Raw genomic sequence first — 19,884 nt, 5'->3', positions numbered from 1 at the left:
AACCCTCCCATGGTTCCTCCCTGGATGGCCAACCTCCCATGTCCCTCCCCAGCCCTGATCTTGCACCGGTGGGGTCCCTCAGCCTGGCCTGCACCCTCTTGCAATCTGGGACCCCTCGGAAGGTGTCAGAGAGCCAGTTTTGGCCTAATCCCACAGGCCAGGACAAGAAACACCACTGGTGCATGAATTCGTGCACTGGGCCTCTAGTATTTACACAAAGACATATGTAAGTGCTCATAGCAGCATTGTTTTGTAATAGCCCCAAACTAGAAACTATTCAAATATCCATCCACTAGTAAATGAATTTCAAAATTTAGTATATTTACAAAGTATACATATCTAGAAGAAATAACTATTGATCAACACAACATGAAGGAATCCCAAAATCATTATGTGGCAAGACCAAAAAAGAGAACGTAACTGTATGATCCTATTATATAAAATTCAAGAACTTGTAAACTAATACAAGTAGACAGAAAGCAGATCAGTATTTGTTTCCCTAGGGATGTGAAAGGAGAGCAAAGATTACAAAGGGGTGCAATGAAACTTATGAAAATGATGGATCTGTGCATTATCTTTTTTATGCTGATATTTCCTGGGTCAGTTTGTTATGTATGCATGTATCTCTGTATGTATGTGCTTATGAATAATACATAAAATGTATCAAATTCACACTTTAAATATGTATAGTTTGTTGTATGTCAACTAATACTTCAATAAAATTATTTTTTAAAAAGATGTCATCGTAGGCATTTGTTTATTTGTCACTAAATATGTGAGGTCCAAAAAGACATTAACTTTTTTATTTGCTTAATTAACTACGTATTCCCAGTACTGGAACATATTAAGCATTCAGGAAATGTTTGTTTGATAAATGAATGACAGTGAAAAAACAAAACAAAACAGGACTATGAATAAAAAAATATAGACTCCATACATTTTTATTTCATTTCAAGCATTACTAAGCTTATAATAAAAGTATAAATAACTTACCAAAGAAGTAAAGGCTGAGTTTATATGAGTCAAAGTAGTATTAGTTTTATTATTCTACTATATATATATATATAATAATTTCACTGCTTGCTCTCTTTAATATTTTTATTGGGAATTATATACTTTTTAAATTTAACAATAATAATAAATATTGCAAATATATAGAGTTCACTAGATTTCAGGTACTTTTCTAGGGTGTAACATTTGGTAATTTATTAATCTCTATAAATAATCTTATAGAGGAGGTTTATTTTCTCATTTATAAGAATGCTGGAGGCCTACTACACCAATTCGTGCATGGGTGGGGTCCAGCCAGCCTGCTCTGATGGGGACGATTGGGCTAGGACAGTGGGGGGAGGGGATGTGGGAGGTTGGCCGGCCGGCCCCGACCCCGATCGGGGTGGGGGAGTAATTAGGGGCAGGGCTGGCTGGGGGGAGGGGTGCCAATCAGGGGCCGGGTGGAGGGGCTGCAGGCCGGTTGGCCGGCCGCAGTGCGTGTCATAGCAACCAGTTGTTCTGGTCGTTCCAACATTCAGGTCGCTTGGCTTTTAAATATACACACTAGGGGCCTGGCCCATGAAATTCGTGCACAGGTATGGTCCCTAGGCCTGGCCTGCGATCAGGGCCATCTTCCCTAGCTGCCTACAGCTGGCCCCACCCCACACCGCCACCCACTCCCGTTTCCCTGCTCACCATTGGGCGATAAGAGCCTGATGGCCAGACAAAGGGACCAAAGGTTGGCCATTCCACCTGCTCGCTGGCCCCGTCCCCCACCACCACCCACCCCAGTTCCCTGTTGGCCATTGGGCAATTGGAGCCTGCCGGCCAAGGAAAGAGACCAAGAGGTGGTCAGTGTGCCTCATTGTGACTGGTGGAGCAGTCATTCTGGTTGTTTTGGTGTTAGGGTCAATTTGCATATTACCCTTTAATTATATAGGAATAGAGGCCCAGTGCCCTGATGGAGGAATCTGTGGGGTGGGGGTCCCTGCTGCGGGGCGGGGCCAGCTGGGGTGAGGGCGGTTTGTAGGCTGACCACACCCCTGATCAGGATAGGAGTACCCACTGGGGAGCAGGGCTGCCCAGGCAAGGGGCTGTGGGCAATTTGCTGGCTGATCACACCCCCAATCAGGGTGGGGTCCCCAGGGCAAGGGGTCGTGGGCGGTTTTCTGGCTGGCCACACCCCTGAATGGGGTGGGGTCCCTGCTGGGGGGTGGGGCCAGCCAGGGTGAGGGGCCGCAGGCAGTTTGCAGGCCGGCCAGGCCCCTGATCCTGGTGGGGGTCCCTGCTGGGGGGCAGGGCTGGCTGGGGCAAGGTGCCACCGTCATTCTGGTCTCTGGTTGTTCTGGTCATTCTGCCGTTTCGGTAGCTGGGCTTTTATCATATAGGATTAGTCAGAGCTTTGATTTAGTAAAAATACCAATCTTTTATACTTCAAATGTTGCATCTATAGTTCATTTGAATATGTTATTTCAATATTATCTACACTAATAAAAGAGAAACATGGTAATTGGCATACGACCGCTACCCTTCCCATTGGCTAATCAGCATATCCTTATGCAAATTAACTGTCAGCCAAGATGGCGGCCGGCAGCCATGCACTGAAGCGAGCAGGGAGACTTGCTTGCTTCAGTGACTGCAGACTCCAACGTTCCCGCCTAACTTGCCGGCCTCTCAGCTGCAAGTCTAAGCAACTATATACTATGTTGCAAATAAGAAGCTAAACAAAACCCCAGAAACCAGCCGGACTGAAAGCCAGCCAGACTGCAACATTGTGTTGATGTTTTCAGCAGCCAAGGCCTCAGAGCTAAAGCTGACCCAGAATAAAAAAAAAGAAAAAGAAAAAAAGGAGCGGTTGGGAGCTTCAGTCACCCGCTTCCGGAAAACAGCCTTCAGCCCCTCACCCAGACTGGCCAGGCACCACAGTGGGGACCCCCACCCTGATCCAGGACACCCTTCAGGGCAAACCAGCCAGCCCCTACCCATGCACCAGGCCTCTATCCTATATAGTAAAAGGGTAATATGCCTCCCAGCACCGGGATCAGTGTGACAGGGGGCAGCGCCCAAACCCCCTGATCGCCCTGCGGCTCTGTGTGTGACAGGTGGCGGGGCCACAACCTCCCTATCCGCCCTGCTCTGTTCGTGACAGGGGAAGGCGCCCAACCCCCTGATCAACCCTACTCTGTGCCTGATAGGGGGGAGCTCCCCAATCCCCTGATTGCCCTGCAGGTCTGTGTTTGACAGGGTGCAGCGCACCAACCCCCTGATCGGCCCTGCTCTGTGTATGACAGGGTGTGGCGCCCCAACCCCCCCCACAGGCCCTGCTCTGTGTGTGACAGGGTAGAGCCATAACCTCCCCATTGGCCCTGCCCTGAGTGTGACAGGGTGCAGCGCCCCAAGCCCCTGATCCACTCTGCTCTGTGTGTGACAGGGGGCGGTGCTCCAACCCCCCAATCGGCCCTACCCTGAGCGTGACTGAGGTGGCATCGCAACCTCCCGATCCGCCCTCCTCTGTGCATGACAGGGGGCGGTGCCCCAACTCCCCAATCGGCCCTGCTCTGAGCCTGACCAGGGGCTGCACTTAGGGATTGGGCCTGCCCTCTGCCACCCGGGAGCAGGCCTAAGCCAGCAGGTCGTTATCTCCCGAGGGGTCCCAGACTGCAAGAGGGCATAGGCCAGGCTGGGGGACCCCCCTTCCACCCCCCCCCCCCGAGTGCACAAATTTTTGTGCACTGGGCCTCTAGTCCTATATAATAAAAGGCTAATATGCAAATCCACCCAACAGCAGAACGATCAGTTGCTATGATGCACACTGACCACCAGGGGGCAGACGCTCAATGCAGGAGCTGCCTCCTGGTGGCCAGTGCGCTCCCACAGGAGGAGCACTGTTCAGCCAGAAGCCGGGCTTGTGGCTGGCAAGTGCAGCAGAGGTGGGGGAAGCCTCTCCCTCCTTCGCGGCAGTCGGATATCCCCCAGAGGGCTCCCAGACAGCAAGAGGGTGCAGCCCGGGCTGAACGATGCCCTCGTGTGCACAAATTTCATGCACTGGGCCTCTAGTTACTTTTTAAACCACTATTTCATCCAAGCTTTCTTGCTCACAGAATAAGGCCCCACAATTCTTTGACTACTTGACTTATTAATTGCCATTGCCTATTAACTGGAGGCAACATGCAAGATAAAACCTTTTTGCTAATCAATGCTAGCAATACCCATTTACTTGAAGAATCCACTCAGTCATATATTTTCCTGTAATTTGGAAGAAAAATGTTAACTCTTCTATCATTTTCCTTCCTCCTTCCCTTCTTCCTGACACCCAAACGGGTAACTACTGGTAGTATCTGGAAACATGTTAAAATATTCATATCCTGGGGAAAAACCAGATCATCGATGATAATTAACACAAGAAATTTCACTCAAAAATATTATTGGAAAATGGCAGTTGATGTGTTGGAAAGATGTGTGTGTGTGTGTGTGTGTGTGTGTGTGTGTGTGTTCCCTTGTCTATGCTTAAATAGACCATAATAAGACCAACAAGAACTCTATAAAAAGTGGTTTTTTTGTAGGAGGTGGTTTGGGTAGGGTAAATAGGAATGGAAATGGGAGTGATACATTAGAAACTACTCTTTTAAATTGTTCTGTATGTATTATCTACTCAAAATAAAATAAGTAGAAACAATCTTCCTTCATAATACTATGCCATGAACATTTACAAAAATGTACTAAGGAATGTGATATATGACAGTGAATTATTGGGGGGAAAATCATAATTTTTCCAGACAGTAAATTGTGCTTAAGTACTGCCATAACTCCAGTCTGACTGATTAAACATTCCAGTCCAGTAATTCAGGTTCTCAAGAGATCTGTATTTTCCTATGCTAAAAAGCCACTGACAGAGAGGAGAAAAAGCACTATAGAAAACTCAGAAACTATAGAAAAATATAACATAAAACGTGATATTCACTTAAAAATCTAATACAAAGATAGTCACTGCCATCACTTTGGAATATTTGTAGAGAGTCTCTTGTTCCATTTTTCATACAAGATATATTCATATTTGATACATGATATTAGACGTATTGACCTTAAATATACTAAAATGTAGTCTCTGGGGTAAGAATATTCTAGAATACGCACTGTAGAAATTTTGTATACATTGAAAAATAAGAAATGAATATAAGACCAAAAGATTATTGTCCATACCAAAAAGTTGCTAAAAAATTAACAAACGAAATTCAAAAAGTAACTGAAATTTTTAAAAATTAAGCAAATAGGTAGGTTACAGAACAACAAATAGGCAATCAATTATAAAACTTTATCAAGTAATCTACACAGCTTTTAAATGAGCTATTTTTCCAGTTTTATCAAACTGGCAAACAAAAATGTTCTACAGAGGGAAATGGATTTTAGTATACATAAAACCCATTTCCCCCCTTATCATGGGGAATACTATTAGAGAAGGAAATGTGTTTTAAGATACATAATCATCCCTTTTCCATGGGGCATATGTTTAAAGACCCCCATATCAAGTGGATGCCTGAAACCACGGATAGTACCACAACCTAAACATACTATATATCTTTCCTATACACACATATCTATGATAAAGTTTACTTTATCAATTAGGCACAGTAAGAAATTAACAACAATAACTAATAATAAAATAATTATAACAATATATTGTAATTATTAAGTACAATAAGTGGCTAATGGACAAGTACCTTTTACAGAGTTGATACACTGGACAAAGAAATAATTCATGTCCCAGGTGAAGCAAAGGCGAGATGAGATTTCATCACCATACTCAGAAAGACACACTATTTAAAACTTATGAATTGTTTATTTCTGGAATTTTCCATTAAATATTTTTAGAATGTGCTTACCCTGGGTAACAGAAACCATGAATAAGGGGACTACTGCACTATTTATCTATATATATAAAAGCCTAAGTGACCATTACGACTGAACAACCAGAACAATCAGTTGACCAGTCGCTATGACACGCACTGATCACCAGGGGGTAGATGCTCAATGTAGGACAGTGATGGCGAACCTATGACACGCGTGTCAGAGGTGACACGCGAACTCATTGTTTTGGTTGATTTTTCTTTGTTAAATGGCATTTAAATATATAAAATAAATATCAAAAATGTAAATCTTTGTTTTACTATGGTTGCAAATATCAAAAAATTTCCATATGTGACACGGCACCAGAGTTAAGTTAGGGTTTTTCAAAATGCTGACACACTGAGCTCAATAGGTTCACCATCACTGATGTAGGAGCTACCCTCTGGTGGTCAGTGCGCTCCCACAGCCAACCTCCCACGGTTCCTCCCCCTGGCCAGTCCCTCCTCCTGGACAGCTGGTCAACCTTCCATGGTCCCTCCCCCTGGCTGGCCAACCTCCTGTGGTCCCTCCCCCTTGTCCCTCCCCTCAGCTGGCAGGCCCTGATCAGCCCAGCCCCGATCCTGGCCCCAATCGGCCCTGATAACCCGCCAGGCCTAGGACCCCCACCCATGCATGACTTCATGCACCAGGCCTCTAGTGGGAATATAAATTGTTATAGCTAGTTTGGCCAGCACTGTGGCACCTATTTACATGTTAAAAATTCACAGCAACTCTATTTCTTTGCATAATTTTATGAACACATGTGTACTATAAAGTATATAGAAGCATCCTTACTGCAACAATTATAGTTATGGAAAAATATTGGAAACAACCTAGGAAAATAGGTAGGTAATTTGTGGTATGTCAACATGATGGAATACTACTTCAGCCATTAAAATGGATACAGAGGCAGCAATATATCTCAAGCTTGAATGTGCATTTAAAATTCACCTGATGTGCTAGGTAAAATGTGCACTGCCTCCAGCCCAGAGATTCTGATTTAGTAAGCCTGAAATTGTTAAAAAAATCATTTTTAATAACCCAAAGGATTCTAATATAGGTGGTAACATTGGCCACTCTGAAAAACATTGGTCTGTAACAGAATGGGAAAAACAATTTCTAGAACAATATGTATTGTATGACTACATTTATGTTTTTTAAAGAATATTTGTAGATTTAAATATAAACGGTAGATGCATGAAAGTAAATTTGTGGAAAAAGTCTGAGATCACAATGGTGATCTCTGAGGAAGGAAATTATCTATTAGGGGATGGATAGATAAAGGAGGACTTTCACAGTTTATAGATTTCTGTAGTATTTGATTGTTTTGGTACCAAGAATATACTTAAGTATTAAATAAATAATGTTAAGAAAATACAACATAATAAAAAGGTAAAATACATTTTAATGTCATGAGTTAGTATCTGTTTCTTAAATGAAGTTTCACTTTTGTAGTATTATCATCTAAAATCCTGACAAGCTGGTGCTACTTTTGAATGGCTTTTTGACTACATGCAAGACATTCCTTTTTATTTCCCTCATACTTAGGTGTGTCTCCATGCATATCTCAGCAATACAGAAATATTCCCATTCAAGGAACTATTCACAATATCAGGCCTCCTTCTCCTGACTAACATATTTAGAACGAAAATTGTCAGGGATGAATTTGGCACTATCACCACAAAAGAAATGGTTAAGCAGGACAGACAAATGTGGGTAGTGAGAAACTGCTTCCTGCTGTGGTTTCTCAGTGGTAGAAAAACACTGATGGGCAGAACATTTGGGAGCATGGCCTGGCTTATTAGGTCACTAGTCCTAGTTCTGAGGGATAATGCCTTCAAGTAGGAATTAGTTTGAAGTTGACACGTTGTCTAGTGAAGTGGAACATTAGAAGACATTATTACAACATGCTATCCTGGCATGAAACTAATTAGATAGTAATTACACACTTATATATTGATTTCTTAGTAACCAGAAAACAGTTCTATGTAATTTATATTTTGATGTCACAACATTACTTAAAACACAGACATACAGAAATATATGACATTATAATGCATGAATCATAAATTATCTTGCTGATGGATAATGAGTTTAGCCTAAATTTTTCTTAAAAACTTTATAGTATTAAGTTATTTCATCTCCAACTCAAGTTCTGACTCTTCTAGGCAGAATGATAGCAACTAGTCTACAATTAGCAATATTTTAAAGAATGTTTTACAGCTAGAAGAGAAAAATAAACAATTACGCTTTTCATCTGCTTAATTTTATAGATGAGGACAAAGTCACAATATTCCTAAATGGTCTCTGATTCCCAAAGCCCAATGTTGTTATCCATTGCAGGTGCAATGTTTAATATACCATGACTAGATAATATTTTGAAACAAATGGTATATACTGATTAGTACCTTTTATTTTATTTCATTTTAAGTGCACTCGTGAACACTTACCTGATATAGAAGGTCTTTTTGAGGCAAAGGGGGGGATCTTTTTTCATACACAGGCGGTGGTTTATGTGTGGGTGGAAGGTCAATCCTGCATTAGAAAGGTTAAAAAATGTGACTGCCACATTTAGAAAAAAATAAAAAAAGATAAGGGGAAAAACAATCTAGGTTCTCTTAATTTTTGAAGATATTTTCCTCATTCTAACATTTATATATCACTGTACATTATATATTTAGTTTGCTCTTTTATTTCCACTAACCTATCATAGATGGAAAATAAACTACTTTTAAAGGTTTCAACGCTTAAGACAATCTAATAGATGTATATTTTAAAAGCAACTCAAATAGAAACATTTCTTCAAATTATTACTAAGCAAGCAATATAGTACATGGCCAATTTATTTATGTATTGCATATTTTTACATCTACATACCTACCAACATTTTAAAGATTGTAAAACATGTATGTAATGGAAGGTACTTGCCCCTAAAGTGTCATAAAAGTGATTTAAAAGACTATATTTTAAAATTATAATGAAAAAAACGTTTAGATTGTATTTGGAAATATTTCCAAAACTAATTTTTAAAAGCATGGCCACTCTTAGAATATTCACAAATCAAATTAATATTTTCAATCTACAGACCATTATAAACCTTGCAACCTGAAATAAACAAAGGCACCTTAGGGGACCTTAGGTCATTTCTTTTGCCAAAATGACCTAATCTATTAAAAAAAAATAGTAAACACTGTTAAATTACAATAAAATTAAATACAGTGGGGCCTTGACTTACGAGTTTAATTCGTTCCGTGACGGAGCTCGTAACTCAAATTACTCAGATGTCAAATCACTGTGACGTTCGCTGCGCCAACTAGCGGTGGGGTATCTGAAGCTGGCTCGTACGTAACCCGAATTTTAGCTCGCAACTCAAAGCAAAAAATCGGCCGAGAGACCGCTCGTATCTCGAAAAAACTCATTAGTCGGGACACTCGTAAGTCAAGGCCCCACTGTATATCTTGTAGCTTTCTGCATTTTAGAAGGTAATTTTTATATATTCTCATATTCTTGAAGATCACAGTTAAATAATTTTCAGTACTCATAATTAGTAAATCAAACAAGAATGTCACCTATATTAAAGGATAAAGAGAATGAAAAAGTATAGAGGCCAAAGTAATTAAAATTGCAGTCTAATAAACTTCTCAATGAGGGCATGAAATATTTTAAATGAACAGAATTCAAATAATAAAATGGTTACATGGATTTACTAGTCTATTAGTAAATTTTGTTTTTGAAATTATAGAAAATCCTGAGATAATTGGAGAACTAAGATGAAGTTAACCACACACACCCTAGTCATTTGAAATATTATAAAACTCATCTTACAGGTATTGCACTGAAAGAGTATTTTACGGTCCTTTTATCTAAATTAATTACTTCCTTTCATCTAACAAAAATATCAGCAAATTTATAGCTCCAAGATGTCATAGGTCATTTAGGTGAGAAAACTGAAGCTCATGGAGGTCATGTGAGTTATTCATGTTCATGCCACTAATTTGATCATGATAAAGCTGAGACTAACTCCTAGGTGTCTTCAAAACAAAAAGATCAGTGCTATAACTATGCCAGATCAGAGGCATATGCAAAACATTTATAAAAATAAGAAATCTATTCTTTGAGAGCCAGCCTATGTCCTAATATAAAAACTGTAAAAACACACAAGAAATAATGCCATCTGTGTAGAACTTCAGTCTATAAACATTATTTTATTCTCTGATCACAACCAGGTGAGGTAAGTAGGACAAGTAATTCTCATTTCACAGATGAAGCAACAAAGCTGTTGATGGAATTACATGAATTGGAACATTAGTATTTTAATTTTAAATAAATGTTTTTAATTGATTTTAGAAAGAGAGGAAGGGATAGGGACAGAGTTAGAAACATCAACGAGAGAGAAACATCAATTTGCTGCCTCCTGCAGCCCCCTATTAGGATCAAGCCCACAACCCAGGCATGTGACCTGACCAGGTGATCAAACTGGTGACCTCTTGGTTGATAGGTTGATGCTCAACCACTGCACCACACTGGCCAGGAGACATAGTCTTTTGATTCTACAGCAAAGTGCAACTTCTGCTTTATAATTCTATCTCAATGATTAGGCCAAAACCACTGCTTTCCCTTTAAATAAAAAAATGCCCATTTTATAATTCACCAAAACAAAAATTCTTTAAGGATAAAAGTTTTAAAATTAGATGTGTTTAACTACTGTCAGTTGAAAGTTAAATCATATTTATACATAAGACAGGCATATATAATCTAAAGAAGCAATTAAACTTCTAAGATTTTTTTTTATATCTGTCTTTCAACTACTTCATTAAGAGCTACATTTTTATTCAGAAGGCAGGACAACATAGAGTGCCATTATGTTACCATGTGGAAAGGTGTCTAACGTAGTGTAGGTGAAAAAGATGTCTAATATACTTGTCTCCAGCAGCCCCTTGACATTTTATTTACTGAGATGTAATTTGAGACATTCTGATGAAACCCTGGTCATCACACAAAGATCTAACAATACCTTTATGCACTTTCATCCCTGTCACTTTCCATATGAGTAGCTATAAAGGTAAATACTGACACATACCAAATATTCACAGCTGAAAACAGGCAAAAAAGTTACCTACACTTTGTCAAGATAGGATGGTCTCTTTTTTCGAGGAGTCAGCAGCACAGTCACAAAGACAGCAATGATGAGAAGGGCAAGGACAGCTCCAATTACAGCTCCAGCTACGGCTATGGAAGAGGTGGGCTTAAACGGAACATCTGCAAAGTAATAAAAATTTGGCTTTTCAAACAATTTTAGAGTTCTTAAATTTGCGTATCCTAATTTTACAATGTGCAAGGACTATGTGATTGAAGTATATCATTCAACAGCAAGCTCAGAGGATCCCAAACTTGATTCTTTTGTAGCATTATACTAACACCCTTCTTGCTCTCAAGATAACACCTTAGCAGTCCAGCTTTGCTTTTCTCGAGTAATGAAAAGAATAACTCAGTCACATCTCAACAAGTGCATCTATTCTCTATGGGCCAAGACTATCTGGAGGAGAAAAGGATGAAAATTTGTAAGTTCTGACTTTAAAAGGTGCTAAAACAAAAAAGTTCAGTATTGTTAACCAACAATATAGACATTTACTATCTCTATTCTTTTTTAAAAATGTGTTTATTGATTTCAGAGAGGGAGAGGGAGATAGAAACATCAATGATGAGAGAGAATCATTGATCAGCTGCCTCCTACACGCCCCCTACTGGGGATCGAGCCCATAACCCAGGCATGTGCCCTTGACCGGAATCAAACTTGGGACCCTTCAGTCTGTAGGTCAACGCTCTATCTACTGAGCAATGCTGGCCAGGCACCATCTTTATTCTATTTAAATATAAAGATATCCTATTAAAGGAACCAAAAGCCTTCAAGAAGGGGCAAAACATCAACAAAAAAATCCCACTTATTTAAAATAGGCAAAAAGTCACATTGTAAAACTTAAACATTTTAAAAATAAGAAATATTATTAAAATAGTACTGTTATAATTTCCCTTGATAAATGCACATTTAATAAAAAGTAAACTTAAGATAGTATCTCTATTACAACATTAAATGAAAATTCATCCCTGTCTCCTTACTACAGATACACTCTAACATTTCTGAATACCAATTTTTCTTCCCCAGCCTTCACCACCAACTTAGGATTTTTAAAACATAGTATTTAATGGTTAGAATTTCACATAATTCCTAAAAATCAAGTCACACTATTTTATTAACTCCCAAATAAGAAAAATTACTAAAATTACTACATATTGTTTCAAATATAAGTATTATGGTGACAAAACCACCGATTCTTAATGTGTATTATTTTGACAATTTTAGCCACATTAAATCCAACAATTAAATTTTGTTACAAAGTACCTTCAATATGCATATTTTGTTTTATCTAACTAAAAAGATATTTAACATTTTATAAATGCAGACACTGCAGTTCCAAAGTTAAATATTTTGCCCAAGATCATTAAATCCATAAGTAGTAAAGAATACAGAATAAAATAAAATGAGGTTGGAGTAGGATGGAAGCCTCTATCCTTAAGTTCTTGTTGTGAGAGAATGTTTTTTTGTAGCATCTACTGTAGATGCTCTTTCTGGATCCCCTACTTGATAATGAAGAGCTCTTAGTTTTAAACTGACATTCACAAATACTCTTAAATAATTGAAATTACTTTTGGGATCCAGATATGGCAAATTTAACCAGAATTAAAACACTAACAATTTTGAAATATGTTTCACCTACTTACCATAGTAGTCCATATAAATAAATATTTAGAAATATTTTCCAACTGTTTTTTATTAAAATGTGTCATGTGGTGCTTTAGATTGCTTAAAAAAAAAAAAAAGAAATGCTTTCTTTCCAATTGTAAAAACTTCTTTACTGAACTAAAAAAGTCTGGGTTTAATTGGTCACTTTATTAATTTCATTCTAGAATAAAAATCTTAAACCAGTGAGTGCCAAGTAACCCATTTCAATCACCTTCTAAACATTGAATATAATCTAACAATAGTAAAACATACAATTATCCTATATAATAAAAGCCTAATATGCTAAGTGTCTGACTGTTCATTCGAGCAGTCACTATATCGCACACTGACCACCAGGGACTGGGCAAGATGGGCTGGACATGCCCTGGAAACCTCCTGCAGTCCCTCCCTGGCCCTGATCATGCACCGGTACAAGGGACCCCACTGGTGCACAAATCTGGGCACCAGGCTCTAGTCCTATATAATGAAAGGGTAATATGCAAATTGACCCTAACAGCAGAACAACTGGGAATGACTGGTCACTATGACACATACTGATCCCCAGGGGGCAGACACTCAATGCAGGAACTGCCCCTTGGTGGTCAGTGTGCTCCCACAGGGGGAGCTCTGCTCAGCCACAAGCCAGGCTGATGGCTGCCACCACAGTGGTGGTGGTGGGAGCCTCCCCCACCTCCTCAGCAGTGCTAAGGATGTCCAACTGCAGCTTAGGCCTGCTCCCTGCTGGCAAGCGGACATCCCCTGAGGGCTCCTGGGCTGCCAGAGGGATGTCTGACTGCCAGCTTAGGCCCGGTCCCCTGGGAAGCGGGCCTAAGGCAGCAGGTGGACATCCCCTGAGGGGTCCCAGACTACTAGAGGGCACAAGCCGGGCTAAGGGACATCCCCCCCACCCGAGTGCACAAATTTTTGTGCACCAGGTCTCTAGTTTTAAATAATATAACTGGCTGTCATTCAGGATGTTACCCTCATTTACCACTACATGCCTAGCTTATCTTCCTTTTGTTGCTCATTTCTCTACAACCTACTATATCTCCATTTGAATAAGTGCTAGATGAGAAAAAGATTTGAAACCTAGGCCAGTTAAATATTACTCTGGTCTTGCAAAGGTGAGAAATTTGGGATGACTTAGAGGGGTAATCTATTCTACACTATCACTTTTCCCACCATGAAATTATAGCTTTGTATTCAGTCTTTAACAGTAGGCCAATTGAAACCAATTAAGGTTACGTGATCAAGCTTATTTGACCGAGGCCATATGTCTTGGCATTGGCACAAATAAAAAAATCTCAATGTGTCAAGTATGCTTGTTACCTATTTCACACTAGTTATTCTAAAGATTTCCTGTTAATGGAAATTTTTCTTTTGCTAAGGAAGAAAGTAGCCCGATGATATTTTGTCCAAGTATACGGAATTAAAATGAATATTGTTTTGCTGATAATGTCAAAGTTGATACTATATTTATAGTAATACTTCTGAAATTATGTTTGAAAAACTCAGGTTATTATTTTATATAATTAGTCCAAAGTAAGATTTTGAATGCACAGATTATAAATTCATCAAACCTCACACCTCAAAAAAAAGGTTTTCATTTAGTCTTAGCAATATTAAATTTGTTAGTGCTTTGTAAGTACTAAAACAAAATCAGACTTTTAATATCCTAAAGTAATTCCTGACTCTGAATATATACTATTTTTAATATCCTGAATTCTAAAATCCAAATAAGATACAATTTTCTAAACATTTAAATTATGGTCTACTTAAGGTAGTATACCTGTCCAATTAGTCTTACAATTTATAGCTCTTACATTCCTTAACTGAGGGTTGACTGTTTGCATACCATGACACTTCCTTTTATCTTAATTTGGGTGTATTTATTTCACCTGGTTCTATCCACTATTTATTTATATTTATCCTCTCTTATTTGCACACCTCTTCAGAGGATCAGAGGCTGGAAAGTACTGAACAGCACAACTGGAATGAAAGCTGTCTCTTTACCAATTAGATAATCTGCTCTATATAGGTAAATCAACTGTTAAACATATATATGGGGTATGTTTCATATTTCCAGTTTTTCTTCTTCTAATTGACAAAAAAAAGAAGAAAAAATATATTTAAGGGCATTAACAGATGATGAACACTAGTATGAAGTGCAAAGAGCTGAAATATTTGCATTAAAGTCAAAGAATTTTGGTGAAAATTTAGAATTTAGCCCCAGCTCTGCCTCCCCTATATCCCTGCCCACATAACCTGTATAGACTTTATATTCAACAAAAAGGACTACATTGAGAAAACAATTAAATAACCAACTGTATAAAAATGTGAACTTTGAAAACATTAAGCAAGTTTACTGACATGAAGTAACATTACCATCACCTGCGGAGATGATCTACTAAATCTGAGCCTGTGCTGATAAGCAGCAGAAAAGAGAACACTAAAATTTAAAGGACTGGTGCATGTATCTCTCTAAACAACAGTTTCTTGTCCTCACAGCAGTTATATGAACTCAAATACATTGAGAACTCACTTCCAAAACCAGAAAAATAACATTCCCCAAAACAACTTAAGTGTACCACTCATAATTAAAGATATCATGCATATGTCTTATGAGAAAAAAAAATGTTCAAAAATCAGTTACAAATCAGACTGAAAAAAATAAGAAATAACTTTCATTACTTTTTGCAAAAAATACATACATTGTAGATAATAAACTAATATTGTCTTTATTACAAATAAAATATCTGAAAGCTATTCAAACACACACTCACCTTACATCTGAAACTGAGGCATGACAATATTTTTAAAAATACTATTCTATACATGGAAATACATGTTTACAGTAATTTTCTAAAAACATTTAAAAGCCCCTTTTCACTTACTGGTACATTCCAATACCCAGTCCAAACAATTAAATAAAACATTTACGTTTTGTTTCTTTTCTCTCTTGATTCCTTTCATCAAAATTTCAGCGATACCATCATGACTAACAGGTCAATGTGATACCTATAAACTTATCTTCCCACCTTTTATTTGCTTCCATAGTATAGTATGTCACTGTATTGCCATTTTTTCTGCATAAATAACCCCATCCTTTTATTTTTAATAGCCTCTTTTAATACTTATCTTTTCAATATGACATCTAAATATCTATATCCAGCCAATATTTATCTATGTTTTAATAATGGTCCTCTACTTGAGTCAGGTCAGTCTCAGTCACTCATTCAACAAATTACCTATAGTAATCTGTGTCAGGTCTTACACTAAGTGCTAGGACAGCAAGGATGAGTTTTACATAGTTTCTGTCGTCATAATACAGCACAAAATCCCCTAAGTGGGGCCACACAATCCATTAATATATTTTCCAATGAAGTGTAGAAATTATCACTTATCTAAAAAAAAATAGGAGAGGAGAGAGGGTATTTAATAAAAATAAATGTTGTTCTAGTATTCATGGGCACTGGTAGTTCCAATTGGTCCATGTGTCAGGTGTTCACCTGTCACACGGATTCATATGTTGTGTGTGGAGTTCCAGAATGAAATCAAGTAGACAGTTACACCTTCACTTAATTGTTCCCTCTTAGCACAGCCAGCATCCTGTGCCAAACTGTGATGTATGAGAGCTCAACTGAGTGAACAAATAACTTATCTAGAATTAACTAAGAGCGAAAAATGTAAAGGGGGAATGACATGGGTGCCCCTGTGAGAAGTGACCATCTGATACATGGACCAAGTGAGGGCATCACTGTTAATCCATGTTATATATTATTAGTAAGCATTTATTCCTAGTGAGTGTCATTCCTCCAAAGAATTGGCAGACTGAAGATAATCCAGTAATAATAGTCACAAGTAACAACAAAAAAACAAAAACTGTCAATGCAAATATGTCACTCTTACTAGTAATACACAAACTTTATCAGTTACATTGTGAAGTAAAACCATGGCAATCTAATCAACTGTGATGAGTCAACCAATAAAAAACAAACAAAACATCAAACACATTAGGAGTCCAAATAAAATAAAAATTTACGTTCACTCTTAACAGTAAAGCTCACACCAAACCAGCACTATGCGGGAATAGTAACTAATGTGAGGGCTAAGTTTATTGTGATTAGCAAGACATGGAAATACCAAACATCTTGAACATGAAGATAAGCTCTGAACAGCAGTTGTAATGAAACTGTAGAGGTCCCCAACAATATACCTCCATCTGAATCTACTTGTTTTTGAAAGGTAGCATTTTAACTATCATAGCTAAAAACCAAGTTATCAAAATATACTGAACCTGAGTTCACAACTTTAAATCACTGAATCAAAAAGTATAAAATCAAGATTAAAAAAAAAAAAAAGTGAAGTTTTGTGTGTGTGTGTTTACCACAATCAAAATGTTTTAGTGAGAACATAAGTTAACTTTTAACATGAAGGACACACTGTTTCCCAATATGATTGCTTTAGTGAAACAAATATTTTTAAAGTATGTTATGATGTTAAAACTTCCATTTTTGAATATTTTATAATGCATAGAGCAAACTTCTATAACTGCACATATATAATTTATACTTATACATATTAGGAGTACATAATAATTTTTAACCAATGGGTACAGAAAAGCCTTTTGAAGACCAATGATATAGAGAAGGCAGGTAAAAGCTAAAATAAAATGTGACGTTATGATAGCTAAAAGTTACCCTTCAAGATTATGGTAGCAGTTATTAATACTAAAGGGGAAAGAAGTTTCATAAAGCTATTATTTGAATAGGACCTTGTATATGGACTGGTTTCCCAGGGTGGAAAAGAGAGGAAAGGGACTTTCAGGTAAAGGGAGCAGCATGGACATAATTACTCAGACATCAAAGCACACTGTACAGTTAAAGGATAGTTAACAGATCTAAATTGAAATGAACATAACTATTATCAAGGTACAAGAACTGACCCTAGTCAATGTGGCTCCATCGTTTGAGTGTCCTCCCATGCTCCCAAGGGTTGCCAGTTTGATTCCTAGTCAGGGCACATGCCCGGGTTGCAGGCTCTATCCCTGGTAGAAGGTGTGCAGGAGGCAGCCGATTGGTGTTCCACTCTCATATAAATGTTCCTCTCTCTCTCCTTTAACCTTACTCTGAAAATCAATTTAAAAAAATTCTAAAAAACGCTATTATATATATATATATATATATATATATATATATATATATATATATTTATAAAATATGCATATATCAAAAGCTTTTGTAAGCTATGCTTAGTTTCAAGTTCTTGATGTAAACTTATCACTACACAACTCAATTAAAAAAGAAAAGTACAGCTTACTGGAATATAATAGAAAACAGAAAGCATTTTGAAAAACAGAAAGCTGTAAACTGTGGATACTATTCTAAAGATTTTTTTTATGCATGAATTTTTATTGGTATAATAAAAGGAAAACCAAACTTAATCTAGTCAAAATGTTATTTAAATAAAAAAAACAGCAACTTGCTCTAAAATAACAAAGCTTAGAAAAAATTAATTATAATTTTAAACATCAAAGACACAAAATAAGGTGATTACAAACAATTAGGAACAATGGCATTTCAAACCAAAGTAGCTCACAAGCGATAAGTGAAAAACACTAAATGCCAACTTATAAATCATATTAAATATGTTAATTCCAAATTAAAAGTCAATCTATATAATTAGACTTATGTCAAAGTGACAGCAAAAACACTTAAAGCTAGAGCTATAAAGATAATTTGTGACGGTGGAAAACATTCATGATGTATATACATGAGATGAGAATTAAATGATTAATTAAAAGCAATGTTTAAAATGGCTAACATATCGTGTCAGGATGGCCGAGTGGTCTAAGGCGCCAGACCCTAAAATGGCTAACATATCAATTTACATGCTCCCTGAATTTTAAATGTATCCTTAACCTGATACATTCTTATTTGGAAGCGAAATAAGATTTCTAAATCCCACAAAATATCATTAATTAAAGAAAAACTAGGTTACACACACACCAGCAAATATCATAATAAGGACAAAGAAGGTAATACAAGAGCCATAGCTTGTTATAGAAATATGCCTCTATAAATAATTTTTAAAACATTTTTTTATTTAAAGATTGTTGTATGGCTATTGGGGCCAACACTGGATAAGTAACTTGTCAAAAAAATAAAATAAAAATTATTGGTACAAATTAAAATTCAATCTAAACCAAATATGCCAAAAATCTGAGAAAGAAGCTTTTTTGTTTATAGATGTTACATTTCTAAATAATAAACAGGAAAAGTAATTTGAACTATGAATCATTCCCCTATTATAATTAAATTTCAACAGGGGTACTTCCTTTCTTCCCTTTTACATTAATTACTTCTACATATAATAATTTCTTACTTGTTCATACACTTTGTTTTAGCAGTATTCATCAAAAGCAAAATCAAACTCAATTCAGATGTTTTCACATATCAAATGGCTACATTTTCCTGCATTTTTGCACTAATACATTGTATTTCTTACAGCCCCTTATGCTAAACATTTAGCCAATGTTATCTTTATAAAACTTTTCACTATATGACTATCAGAAATAATTTACAGTAAGTAGAACTTATTATTGAAAAACCTTAATGTTTTAATTAATGTTAGACTTGTCAAATAGAAACCTTTTAGGCACATGGTAAGATACTAAATCTTTAAACTACTAGTACTTCTCAAACATCACTTTTGAAGTAATCACTAGCCTATTAAAATTTTGATGTATTTTAATAAAGAATGGCAGGAAAGATAAGTGTTGCATTAATCTCCGTTGTACTATGGAAATATTTTAACCAATGTGAAAGAAAAACCTTACCTAAATACAAAAATGAAAAACCAGTTCAAAGAATATGAAATAAATAGATATAAAGATGGCCAAAATACTATTCTTCCATTTTTTTCTGAGTACAATTTTCATATATAACAATTGTCTATGCACCACTGATATTCAAAAATTTAAGAAAAATGTTTATTTCCTACTACTCATGTTTAAAAACAAGTCTCTATGTATAGTAATCACACACAAAGCTCTAACCAACAACAGTGCAATGCTTCAGAAAGCCTTAAGCACCAGTATCAGATTCTTAAAATTTTGGAATATTTTAGTTTGCCAAATAGTTTAAAGATACAGAATTATGTCAAATACTCACTTGCAGTTTTCCTTGCATCCTCTCCAGCCAAAAACAAAAGAAACAAACAAAAAACCC

General features: G+C 37.1%; 1 protein-coding gene across 1 annotated transcript in view; it reads right to left on the bottom strand.

The window, feature by feature from the left end:
* The window catches only part of NECTIN3 (nectin cell adhesion molecule 3), a 137,517-nt gene that overhangs the window by 42,164 nt on the left and 75,469 nt on the right, over positions 1-19,884 (bottom strand). The window contains exons 6-7 of the mRNA XM_070406157.1: positions 10,995-11,133; positions 8,325-8,409 (exon numbers count right to left, since the gene is read on the bottom strand). Of these exons, the coding sequence (XP_070262258.1) occupies positions 8,325-8,409; positions 10,995-11,133 (224 nt within the window). The remainder of the gene's footprint in view (positions 1-8,324; positions 8,410-10,994; positions 11,134-19,884) is intronic.

This window comes from Myotis yumanensis, unplaced genomic scaffold (genome assembly GCF_028538775.1).
Source record: "Myotis yumanensis isolate MYYU_CA2020_CCGP unplaced genomic scaffold, mMyoYum1.0.hap1 SCAF_2, whole genome shotgun sequence".
NCBI classification, from domain to species: domain Eukaryota; kingdom Metazoa; phylum Chordata; class Mammalia; order Chiroptera; family Vespertilionidae; genus Myotis; species Myotis yumanensis.
This window is presented reverse-complemented; position numbering and strand designations above follow the sequence as displayed.